The 13,182-nt window shown below is 40.8% G+C and overlaps 1 protein-coding gene and 1 pseudogene across 1 annotated transcript; both read left to right on the top strand.

Moving 5' to 3' along the window:
• The first annotated feature begins 833 nt into the window (after positions 1–833).
• On the top strand, positions 834–2,976 carry LOC139351816 (uncharacterized; annotated as a pseudogene).
• A 5,223-nt stretch (positions 2,977–8,199) lies between these two features.
• Positions 8,200–12,515, top strand: LOC139351419 (uncharacterized). The gene is made up of 6 exons (XM_070993295.1): positions 8,200–8,254; positions 8,370–9,074; positions 9,178–9,303; positions 9,514–9,551; positions 11,676–11,678; positions 12,396–12,515. Exons 1-6 carry the CDS (start codon positions 8,200–8,202, stop codon positions 12,513–12,515), a joined length of 1,047 nt encoding a protein of 348 aa, XP_070849396.1.
• Positions 12,516–13,182: the final 667 nt, after the last annotated feature.

Below are 13,182 nucleotides of genomic sequence, written 5' to 3' on the forward strand. Positions count from 1 at the left end.
AGTAATGCTATAGTTTTTGCAAATATAGACCCAAATATTCAGTGTTTTTCACTCAGAACACAGTGCATTATGGGTAACATTGGCGGAAATCCTCAGGACCAGCTGTGCTTCAGGATTAATGTGTCCATATTGGTGTTAGCCTGAACGTCTCATGGTGTCCACCCACAGTGACCTGGTATTTCTGCCTGACAGTTGTGCCAGCACACAGGTATTCCATTGACTGCTGTGTCAACCAAACAGCTGCCATGATATGTTTGGAAAGAAGCAGGTGAGCCAATGAACACACAGCACGTCAATGTTACCAGCAGCATGAGCAACATGTGCCAATAGTAACCACAGCATGGCACTGGTTCTTTCTTTCAGCTAATCTTAAAACAAATGTTTCAGTCCCCATTTGTCTGAAACAATGTTCACCTGTCTGTGCAGACACTGACAACAACATCTAAGAGTCCACAGTGAAAATCACTGTAGAGAACAGTGGCACCAATTATTAGACACACCACACCATTACTAATACATGAGATATTTAAAGTCTGCAAAATGCTCCTCTAACAGCAACAGTTCTTAAAGTGGGAAGATTGAAGAGCGATCACAAATGCTCAAACTTCAAGAAATAGAATATCATTGAAGGACATATTTTAAATGTTATTTCCATGATAAAAAAAAGATCTAAGATCTCTCTTAATGCAATGCATTAAATACAACACTGATCACGTGTTCACTAACTCCAACCCACGACATTAGGTGGTTCCTCTCGTTAGCCAATCACAGTCTTCTCTTTGAAGAGTGGAGAACATATTGAGATTCATTTCATTCAGCACAGCATTTGGAACATGATGAAGACTCTGTGGTTGGCTTTGTATTTGACTTATCTGTTCTTGGGAAGAATCGGTAGGTTGATTGTTGTAACTTTATGTAATATGACATTATTCAATAAGTATTCAATACTTTGCGAGATTTGGATGATCAATTAAATCTGCTCTTTGTGGATCTCTTTTCTCTTCAGCTCAGACAAATGATCTGAAATCATCCACATATCCACATCAAGAGAGTGGATTTGTATCAGCAAATGTCGGTGACAGCGTGACTTTACAGTGTTTTTTTAAAGGTGAAGCAGTGAGGTTTTACTGGTATAAACAAACTCTGGGACAGAAACCAAGGCTCGTCTCTACTTACTACAAGAATGAAAAATATGGAACTTTTCATGATGAATTTGAAAATAATCCACGTTTCACATTAGATACTGAATTAGGTAAAAACCACTTGAAGATGACAGATCTACGCATTTCAGATTCAGCCACTTACTACTGCATAAGTGCCTATTATTACAACTTCGAATTTACAGAGGGCATTTTTGTCAGTGTAAAGGGTTCAGGTGTGAACGTCCCAGCTTTGGTCCATCAGACAACATCTGAGACCATCCAGCCAGGAGACTCTGTGACTCTGAACTGTACAGTAGACACTGGGACCTGTGATGAAGAACACAGTGTTTACTGGTTCAAAAAGTCTGAAGAATCTCATCCAGGACTCATTTACACCCATGGAGGCAGGAATGATCAGTGTGAGAGGAAACCCAACACACAAACACACACCTGTGTCTACAACTTCCCAATAAAGAGCCTGAATCTGTCTCATGCTGGGACCTACTACTGCGCTGTTGTCTCATGTGGACACATCGTGTTTGGAAATGGGACCAAACTGGACTTTGAAGGTAAGTAAGATGAAAGCAGATGTTTCATACAGACAGTAGCTATGATTGTTATTTCCTCAATATTCTGCAGCTCTGTAAAGTCTCTTATAATCTGGATCTGCAGATGAGGTGGAGTCCTCTGTCTTGCTGTATATCTTGATTGGAGCTTTGACATTCACCAAAATCTTGGTTGTTTTACTGGCAAATGCAGCATATGGAAAGAACAACAGAAACAGCTGTCAATGTGGAGGTAAGTAAACTTTCATTGATCACTTTTGATGGTGTGTATTTAGGTACTTAATACTGGAGGTGCATCCATTTTACGTTGATATGAATTATAAAACCAACCAAATCAAGACAGTGTCACAAATCAACATGTTCCACCATACTGAACTCTTCCACATACTGTGGGAACATATTTATTCATTTCAGAGTTTACCAGTTGTAACTATCATCAGAAACTTCAGATTTTCAGTCGTCACTTTGTGGAAAACTAAACAATTCAACAGAATTATTAACTAAAGAGGTCATAATTTGATGGAGGTTTTACATTGTTAAATGGTTACTGGTGTTAGAGCATGAAGTGACTGTTGTGTGGTTCTACATTGAATCATTTACACCATCTCAGTAAAATTTGAGAGCATTTGTTCTTTTTCATTCTTTACCAGAATGAAAATCTTCAGCTGCCTTGACTCCAAATGCAGTGGTGAGTATTTTTGAAGTACAGAAGAAATGACTGTTTTCTAAAGCACAGAAGTATTATTTTCTCAGTGTTGGTATATCAATGTGATCACTGTATTGTTCAGGTGTTGCTGTTGCTCTCTTCCATACAGACATACATGCATCATATTTTTATGGTGATTAAATGTTAAATGATGTTTTCTTACCAGGATTGTCAAGATTCAGACAGCCTCCATTACGCTGCTTTGAGGGAGCACAGGATCAACAGATCGACAAGACAGAGGGAGATATTAATTGTACTTTGTTTCTCTGGAAGAAGAATATGTCTATCAAGCTTTACGATGTCATTTTCTTTTGAAAATAGGACCATTGCTGTCAAATTTCACCACAATATACTGAATGTAAAGTCTTGCACTGCAGTAAACTAATAAAAATTGCTTTCCAAGCCTCCTGGATACAGTATGACCTGTGCTGTCAAATGTGCAATTTCTCTACTCTCAGTAAAACTGGACTTGACAACGTGCAAACACACAACCACACACAACTCATCTGTGTGGTGCCTGTGGGCTCAGGCACTTGAGAGAGCGTTCACACTGGAAAATTGACATTAAAACTAAATCACGTCCCACACAGGAGGACCTGGAGAGAGACTGTATGTCTGTCTGTCCTGCACTGCTCACAAAGCAACAACCTTCAGCTCTGAGAGAGTGTATGATAGAAACAGGCCATCACAGGCCACACCTGTCTGTTTGACACCCCCACTGACTGAAAGATGCTCAGTTGTGGTGAGAAATCATTTCCTGCTCACAGATGAGTTGATGTCATGGGAGAGCACATTCGAAGGGGCAATTTATGTTAATTATTTCGATGATTCATTCAGGTGTGATTTCTCTCTCTGGCAGTGTTTCCCTGTTCACAAGACAAAATAAGCATTTGGGCATTTGCTATATAGTTGCACTATAGATGGGTATTTCTATCAAAAAGAGATTGAGAGAAAGAGAAAGAGAGAGCTGGTGGGAGAGCACAAGAGACTGTGAGAAAGCCAAACTTTACAGAATGTCAATCAATCTTGAAACATGACTGAGTTCTTCTTCCTAGTTTCTTCAAAGAAAAATAAAAAGCATTTAAAACCCCGAGCAACAATAATGAACCTTGCATGAACAGACCTCAAATTTAAGAGCAAGCCTCTGCAAACATGAACATGACTGATACAGTTGTGACTCAGCAGGGCCAGCCTTCTCATAGCAGAGTGACAACAGGACTCACCAGCATGTCATTTCTGAAAACACTCATTGAACATGCTTTCAGATAGTGAGTGTACACCTGAAGTGGACTGACAATGCCTTTCCCAGATATCTTTGCAGGTTGTTTATTGTGACACATTGAGACAGAGGTGTAAGGATGCTCTTTATCCTCCATGTGGTCAACAGTCAAACATTAGCTCTCACTACAGTTTGGTCGTGTACTCTTCGAGGCAACTCTGCTCTCTTTGTCTATGTGGTTTCAAAGAGGAAGTCTCTGCAGTGTTTTCATGCACAACAGTCACACAGCATAACTCTAATGCCCAGTATGTTTTAAAAATATTGAAGAAATCAATTTGAGCGATCAAACTGATATATTCATTTGCAAACATTTTGCAAAGCTCTATAAAAAATTTGGTACCATGAAGGTTGAAAGTTAGCAAAGCTTAAATGGTTCTGAGTCATCCTGAAGTGATGAAATAATAAGTAGTAATTCTATAGTTGTTGCAAATATGCACCCAATTATTCAGTGTTTTTCACTCAGAACACAGTGCATTATGGGTAACATTGGCGGAAATCCTCAGGACCAGCTGTGCTTCAGGATTAATGTGTTCATGTTGGTGTTAGCCTGAACGTCTCATGGTGTCCACCCACAGTGACCTGGTATTTCTGCCTGACAGTTGTGCCAGCACACAGGTATTCCATTGACTGCTGTGTCAACCAAACAGCTGCCATGATATGTTTGGAAAGGAGCAGGTGAGCCAATGAACATACAGCACGTCAATGTTACCAGCAGCATGAGCAACATGTGCCAATAGTAACCACAGCATGGCACTGGTTCTTTCTTTCAGCTAATCTTGAAACAAATGTTTGAGACCCCATTTGTCTGAAACAATGTTCACCTGTCTGTGCAGACACTGACAACAACATCTAAGAGTCCACAGTGAAAATCACTGTAGAGAACAGTGGCACCAATTATTAGACACACCACACCATTACTAATACATGAGATATTTAAAGTCTGCAACTGCTCCTCTAACAGCCACAGTTCCTGAAGTGGGAAGATTGAAGAACAATTACAAATGTCCAAGTTGCAAAAAATAGGACTGACGACAACATTAAGGGATATATTTTAAATATTACATGTACCATAAAAAAAAAAAAAAAAAAAAGATCGTAGATCTCTCTTAATGCATTGCATTAAATACAGCCCTGATCATGTGATCACTGACTCCAACTCAGGACATTAGGTGGTTCCTCTCGTTAGCCAATCACAGTCTTCTCTTTGAAGAGTGGAGAACATATTGAGGTTCATTTCATTCAGCACAGCATTTGGAACATGATGAAGACTCTGTGGTTGGCTTTGTATTTGACTTATCTGTTCTTGTTCTTATCACTTCCCACAGAGGAGGACCTGGAGAGAGACTGTATGTCTGTCTGTGCTGCACTGCTCACAAAGCAAAAACCTTCAGCTCTGAGAGAGTGTATGATAGAAACAGGCCATCACAGGCCACACCTGTCTGTTTGACACCCCCACTGACTGAAAGATGCTCAGTCGTGGTGAGAAATCATTTCCTGCTCATAGATGAGTTGATGTCATGGGAGAGCACATTCGAAGGGGCAAATTGTGTTTGATCAAAAATTACTTTGTGACTCAGCAGGGCCAGCCTTCTCATAGCAGAGTGACAACAGGACTCACCAGCATGTCATTTCTGAAAACACACATCGAACATGCTTTCAGATAGTGAGTGCAGGGGCGGAGCTTCCAGGGGGGCTGGGAGGGCGACACGCCCTTGGCTCTTGACCCTTGGCCCAGGAGAGGCACAGGGCGGGGTGGAAAAGGGAGATCTCTGTTCCAGGCAGAGGGCACTGAGCCTTTTCCCTATGATATTTTTTAACTTGTGATATGTATGGGCTTATATATGTTGACCCAGTCAGGATGAGTTATGGTTGGTAAAAACTTTACAAGACTGACTTTAGTGATGTAGTTAGGTGTAAAATATGAATAAAATGACGTGCTGCATGACTGGCTTTATTTTCACTCTCACATTTAACTTCATTACGTACAAATTTACAAGTGGATCGCCCATATTGTCTCCAAGTGTATTTTGGGTCAAATCGTCATCAACCGTCCACCACGTCATCATCAGTCATTTGTCAACAGAGTGCAAGCTAGGTAGAGCATTTTTACAGACTAAGCTAAACATGAGTGGCAGTTCACACACAGCACGCCGAGAGCTTGTGCATGGCGTTGCTGAGCTGCTGCGTCTCTCGTGCGTGTTCCTGTTCACATACCTTGCGTCTTCATCTGCATGTCTGCAGCGGCGCAGCAACTGCTGGTTCCATCTGTTTACATGGAGTTTGCGTTTAATAATTATGGACAACAAAAATTATGATGTAATTTTACTTTACATGCGCTGGAACAGGGACTGAGCTACAGGAGGAGAGAGTGGGAGAGAGGGAAAGGAGTAGAGATGATGGAGAACTTCTGGCCCTCTCATATTGTGTATTTTCTCGTCATGTGCGTCACATATGCAGATACAGACATTGTAATCGCTGTGGAATACTCACATGATACTGATTTGACTGCGGCGAGCCTTGGAATCTCTAGTTGATGCGCCGCAGCAGCCACGCAGGACTCGCGCGACTCTCACGCTGCTCATGTCGGCAGTGGGGACACTGGGTGCTTTTCATTACGTTGAATTGTGCCTCCTCGTCTCCTCTCTCCTTCGTCAACCCGGAAGTTGTTTCCCCTCCGCCATGATGAAGGATCTTCCAATTGCTTAAATGCACCTGAAGGAGACGAGGAGCGAGGAGAGAGGAGGCTTCTGAAGGAGATCAGAGCGAGGATACACCGGAGTAGCCTACGCGGAAGTCTTTAATTATTTAAGGGGCGTGTCGTATGTGGCACACGTTTGAATCATGGTGGGAGCAGGTCTTCACAAATGTAATCTTGATTCTTGTTTCAGCTGTGTCCTTTTAACAATTGTATCTGTCACCAAGAAATTAATGAAAATTCTTGGTATATTACGGTTTTTTAAAGCAAGGCTACAAGGCTGTTGGTTTAATCTACCACACACCCGTCCTCTGTTATGCCTCTAACGGCATATAATTGAAACCTCATCAATAGCAATCAGGAGTAGAACAGTCTGACTGCAGATCTGACCATAATATCACGTTTTACAGCTTTTACAGCTGTGCAAACGTCATCAGTAATTGACGTCGCTTCGGACTGACACTGTGGAGCGAGGATTTTTCATTTCGGAGTTTCTTTTCCTCCGTCCTCACGTCCCTTCCTCGCATCCCTCTTTCATGTCCTCGCTGGGCGGAGCTATGAGTGTACACCTGAAGTGGACTGACAATGCCTTTCCCAGATATCTTTGCAGTTTGTTTATTGTGACTCATTGAGACAGAGGTGTAAGGATGCTCTTTATCCTCCATGTGGTCGACAGTCAAACATTAGCTCTCACTACAGTTTGGTCGTGTACTCTTCAAGGCAACTCTGCTCTCTTTGTCTGTGTGGTTTCAAAGAGGAAGTCTCTGCAGAGTTTTCATGTACAGCAGTCACACAGCATAACTCTGAAGCACAAACTATATTAAGAAAACCAGTGAAATCATTTCAACAATCAAACTGATATATTCATTTGCAAACATTTAACAACGCTCTGTGACAAATATGGTATTTCGATCACTCAAAGTCACCAAACCATAAAATGGTGCTGAGTCGTCCTGAAGTGGTGAGATAATAACTAGTAATTTTTGAATGTTTGCAAATATGCACCCAATTATTTCAGCGTTTTTCACTTATAATACAATAAATTATGGATAACATTGGCGGAAATCCTCAGGACCAGCTGTGCTTCAGGATTAATGTGTCCATGTTGGTGTTAGCCTGAACGTCTCATGGTGTCCACCCACAGTGACCTGGTATTTCTGCCTGACAGTTGTGCCAGCACACAGGTATTCCATTGACTGCTGTGTCAACCAAACAGCTGCCATGATATGTTTGGAAAGGAGCAGGTGAGCCAATGAACACACAGCACGTCAATGTTACCAGCAGAATGAGCAACATGTGCCAATAGTAACCACAGCATGGCACTGGTTCTTTCTTTCAGCTAATCTTGAAACAAATGTTTCAGTCCCCATTTGTCTGAAACAATGTTCACCTGTCTGTGCAGACACTGACAACAACATCTAAGAGTCCACAGTGAAAATCACTGTAGAGAACAGTGGCACCAATTATTAGACACACCACACCATTACTAATACATGAGATATTTAAAGTCTGCAAAATCTCCTCTAACAGCCACAGTTCTTAAAGTGGGAAGATTGAAGAACAATTACAAATGCTCAAGCTTCAAGAAATAGAATAGCATTGAAGGACATATTTCAAATGTTATGTCCATGATAAAAAAAAGATCTAAGATCTCTCTTAATGCAATGCATTAAATACAACACTGATCATGTGATCACTGACTCCAACTCAGGACATTAGGTGGTTCTTCTCATTAGCCAATCACAGTCTTCTCTTTGAAGAGTGGAGAACATATTGAGATTCAATTCATTCAGCACAGCATTTGGAACATGATGAAGACTCTGTGGTTGGATTTGTATTTGACTTATCTGTTCTTGGGAAGAATCGGTAAGTTGTTTGTTGTAACTTTACGTAATATGACATTATTCAATAAGTATTCAATACTTTGCGAGATTTGGATGATCAATTAAATCTGCTCTTTGTGGATCTCTTTTCTCTTCAGCTCAGACAAATGATCTGAAATCACCCACAAATGTGCATCAAGACAGTGGATTTGTATCAGCAAATGTCGGTGACAGCGTGACTTTACAGTGTTTTTTTAAAGGTGAAGCAGTGAGATTTTACTGGTATAAACAAACTCTGGGACAGAAACCAAGGCTCGTCTCTACTTACTACAAGAATGAAAAATATGGAACTTTTCATGATGAATTTGAAAATAATCCACGTTTCACATTAGATACTGAATTAGGTAAAAACCACTTGCAGGTGACAGATCTACGCATTTCAGATTCAGCTACTTACTACTGCATAAGTGCCTATTATTACAACTTTGAATTTACAGAGGGCTTTATTGTCAGTGTAAAGGGTTCAGGTGTGAACGTCCCAGCTTTGGTTTATCAATCAGCATCTGAGACCATCCAGCCAGGAGACTCTGTGACTCTGAACTGTACAGTAGACACTAGGACCTGTGATGAAGAACACAGTGTTTACTGGTTCAAAAGGTCTGAAGAATCTCACCCAGGACTCATTTACACCCATGGAGGCAGGAATGATCAGTGTGAGAGGAAACCCAACACACAAACACACACCTGTGTTTACAACTTGCCAATGAAGAGCCTGAATCTGTCTCATGCTGGGACCTACTACTGCGCTGTTGCCTCATGTGGACACATCGTGTTTGGAAATGGGACGAAACTGGACTTTAAAGGTAAGTAAGATGAAAGCAGATGTTTCATACAGACAGTAGCTATGATTGTTATTTCCTCAATATTCTGCAGCTCTGTAAAGTCTCTTATAATCTGGATCTGCAGATGAGGTGGAGTCCTCTGTCTTGGTGTATTTCTTGATTGGAGCTTTGACATTCACCACCATCCTGGTTGTTTTACTGGCGTATGCAGCATTTGGAAAGAACAACAGAAACAGCTGTCAATGTGGACGTAAGTTAACTTTCATCGATCACTTTTGATCGTGTGTATTTAGGTACTTAATACTGGAGGTGCATCCATTTGAAGTTGATATGGATTATAAAACCAACCAAATCAAGACAGAGGTCATAAATTGATGGAGGCTTTACATTGTTAAAACATTCTTCTCACCACTATCTCAGTGAATTTTGAAAGCTTTTATTGATTTTAATTCTTAATCAGACTCAAGATCTTCAGCTGCCTTGACTCCAAATGCAGTGGTGAGTATTTTTGAAGTACAGAAGAAATGATCATTTTTTACCAGTATTATTTTCTCAGTGTTGGTATATCAATGTGATCACTGTATTGTTCAGGTGTTACTGTTGCTCTCTTCAATCCAGACATACATGCATCATATTTTTATGGTGATTAAATATTAAATGATGTTTTCTTACCAGGATTGTCAAGATTCAGACAGTCTCCATTACGTCGCTTTGAGGGAGCACAGGATCAACAGATCGACAAGACAGAGGGAGGACACACAAAATGAATGTGTGTATTCAAGTGTAAGGCAGTAGGAGCTGGAAATACATCGATTGTACTTTGTTTCTCTGGAAGAGGAATATGTCTATGAAGCTTTACGATGTCATTTTCTTTTGAAAATAGGAGCATTGCTGTCAAATTTCACCACAGCATACTGAATGTAAAGTCTTGCACTGCAATAAACTAATAAAAATTGCTTTCCAAGCCTCCTGGATACAGTATGACCTGTGCTGTCAAATGTGCAATTTCTCTACTCTCAGTAAAACTGGACTTGACAACGTGCAAACACACAACCACACACAACTCAACTGTGTGGTGCCTGTGGGCTCAGGCACTTGAGAGAGCGTTCACACTGGAAAATTAACATTAAAACTAAATCGCTTCCCACATAGGAGGACCTGGAGAGAGACTGTATGTCTGTCTGTGCTGCACTGCTCACAAAGCAAAAACCTTCAGCTCTGAGAGAGTGTATGATAGAAACAGGCCATCACAGGCCACACCTGTCTGTTTGACACCCCCACTGACTGAAAGATGCTCAGTCGTAGTGAGAAATCATTTCCTGCTCATTGATGAGTTGATGTCATGGGAGAGCACATTCGAAGATGCAAATTGTGTTTGATCAAAAATAATTTAGATGATTCATTCAGGTGTAATTTCTCTCTCTGGCAGTATTTCCCTGTTCACAAGACAAAATAAGCATTTGGGCATTTGCTGGGTCAGAAAGAGAAAGAGAGAGCTGGTGGGAGAGCACAAGACACTGTGAGAAAGCCAAACTTTACAGATTGTGAATCAAACTTGAAACATGACTGGGTTTTTCTTTCTGGTCCCTTCAAAAAGAAATAAAAAGCATATAAAACCCCGAGCAACAATAATGAACCTTGCATGAACAGACCTCAAATTTAAGAGCAAGCCTCTGCAAACATGAACATGACTGATACAGTTGTGACTCAGCAGGGCCAGCCTTCTCATAGCAGAGTGGCAACAGGACTCACCAGCACGTCATTTCTGAAAACACTCATTGAACATGCTTTCAGATAGTGAGTGTACACCTGAAGTGGACTGACAATGCCTTTCCCAGATATCTTTGCAGGTTGTTTATTGTGACACATTGAGACAGAGGTGTAAGGATGCTCTTTATCCTCCATGTGGTCGACAGTCAAACATTAGCTCTCACGACAGTTTGGTCGTGTGCTCTTCGAGGCAACTCTGCTCTCTTTGTCTGTGTGGTTTGAAAGAGGAAGTCTCTGCAGTGTTTTCATGCACAGCAGTCACACAGCATAACTCCAATGCCCAGTATGTTTTAAAAATATTGAAGAAATCAATTTGAGCGATCAAACTGATATATTCATTTGCAAACACTGAGCAAAGCTCTGTTACAAATTGGGTATTATGATGTATAAAAGTCAGCAAAGCTAAAACGGTTCTGAGTCGTCCTGAAGTGCTGAAATAATAACTAGTAATTCTATAATGTTTGCAAATATGCACCCAATTATTTCAGTGTTTTTTACTAAGAATACAGTGCATTAGCACTGCGATTGACTGGCGACCAGTCCACGATGTACCCCGCCTCAGCTGTTGACAGCTGGGACAGGCTCCAGCCCCCCCGCAACCGCGGAAAGGGATAGTCGGGTATAGGCAATGGATGGATGGATGAATACAGTGCATTATGGGTAACACTGGCAGAAATCCTCAGGACCAGCTGTGCATCAGGATTAATGTGTACATGTTGGTGTTAGCCTGAACGTCTCATGGTGTCCACCCACAGTGACCTGGTATTTCTGCCTGACAGTTGTGCCAGCACACAGGTATTCCATTGACAGTTGTGTCAACCAAACAGCTGCCATGATATGTTTGGAAAGGAGCAGGTGAGCCTCATGTGGACACATAGTGTTTGGAAATGGGACCAAACTGGACTTTGAAGGTAAGTAAGATGAAAGCAGGTGTTTCATACAGACTTTAGCTATGATTGTTATTTCCTCAATATTCTGCAGCTCTGTAAAGTCTCTTATAATCTGGATGTGCAGATGAGGTGGAGTCCTCTGTCTTGGTGTATTTCTTGATTGGAGCTTTGACATTCACCACCATCCTGCTTGTTTTACTGGCGTATGCAGCATATGGAAAGAACAACAGAAACAGCTGTCAATGTGGACGTAAGTAAACTTTCATTGATCACTTTTGATCGTGTGTATTTATGTACTTAATACTGGAGATGCATCCATTTGAAGTTGATATGGATTATAAAACCAACCAAATCAAGACAGAGGTCATAAATTGATGGAGGCTTTACACTGTTAAAACATTCTTCTCACCACCATCTCAGTGAATTTTGAAAGCTTTTATTGATTTTAATTCTTAATCAGACTCAAGATCTTCAGCCGCCTTGACTCCAAATGCAGTGGTGAGTATTTTTGAAGTACAGCAGAAATGACCATTTTCTAAAGCACAGAAGTATTATTTTCTCAGTGTTGGTATATCAATGTGATCACTACATTGTACAGATGTTACTGTTGCTCTCTTCAATCCAGACATACATGCATCATATTTTTATGGTGACTAAATATTAAATGGTGTTTTCTTACCAGGATTGTCAAGATTCAGACAGCCTCCATTACGCTGCTTTGAGGGAGCACAGGATCAACAGATCGACAAGACAGATGGAGGACACACAAAATGAATGTGTGTATTCAAGTGTAAGGCAGTAGGAGCTGGAAATACATCGATTGTACTTTGTTTCTCTGGAAGAAGAATCTGTCTATCAAGCTTTACGATGTCATTTTCTTTTGAAAATAGGACCATTGCTGTCAAATTTCACCACAATACACTGAATGTAAAGTCTTGCACTGCAGTAAACTAATAAAAATTGCTTTCCAAGCCTCCTGGATACAGTATGACCTGTGCTGTCAAATGTGCAATTTCTCTACTCTCAGTAAACTTGACTTGACAACATGCAAACACACAACCACACACAACTCATCTGTGTGGTGCCTGTGGGCTCAGGCACTTGAGAGAGCTCTTCAATGTGTATACCAACTGTGCAACTCTTTAAAACCATGTGCCATGCAATGAGTTAACTTCCGCAAAGTCTAATTTATTAAAAGTATACTCCACCACTCCATCACAGTAATGGATCTTTAAGCAGAATTCATCCTACTGGGTGTACCTATGGGAGGAAGAAAAGAAAGAATAGAGATGAGAAATGATGGATCAGATGCTAACTCTTCCAAGAGTAGTACTCAATAAATTGTGAAGTGACCCAGTCCAAAAGTAAGAATGTAGCTGAACTCATGAATGAACTTTGAGTTCACTCAAAAAAAGAGAAAAAGAGAGAGAGAGATTTAATTATTGGCAAACCTTTAAGATAAAAATAGC

Source organism: Chaetodon trifascialis, chromosome 23 (genome assembly GCF_039877785.1).
Source record: "Chaetodon trifascialis isolate fChaTrf1 chromosome 23, fChaTrf1.hap1, whole genome shotgun sequence".
NCBI classification, from domain to species: domain Eukaryota; kingdom Metazoa; phylum Chordata; class Actinopteri; order Chaetodontiformes; family Chaetodontidae; genus Chaetodon; species Chaetodon trifascialis.

Coding starts and splice junctions, on each gene's coding strand:
- LOC139351419 (XM_070993295.1), top strand. CDS start 8,200: ATGAAGACTCTGTGGTTGGATTTGTATTTGACTTATCTGTTCTTGGGA. Junction 9,075..9,177: donor GACGAAACTGGACTTTAAAG/GTAAGTAAGATG, acceptor CTGGATCTGCAG/ATGAGGTGGAGTCCTCTGTC. Junction 9,304..9,513: donor AAACAGCTGTCAATGTGGAC/GTAAGTTAACTT, acceptor ATTCTTAATCAG/ACTCAAGATCTTCAGCTGCC.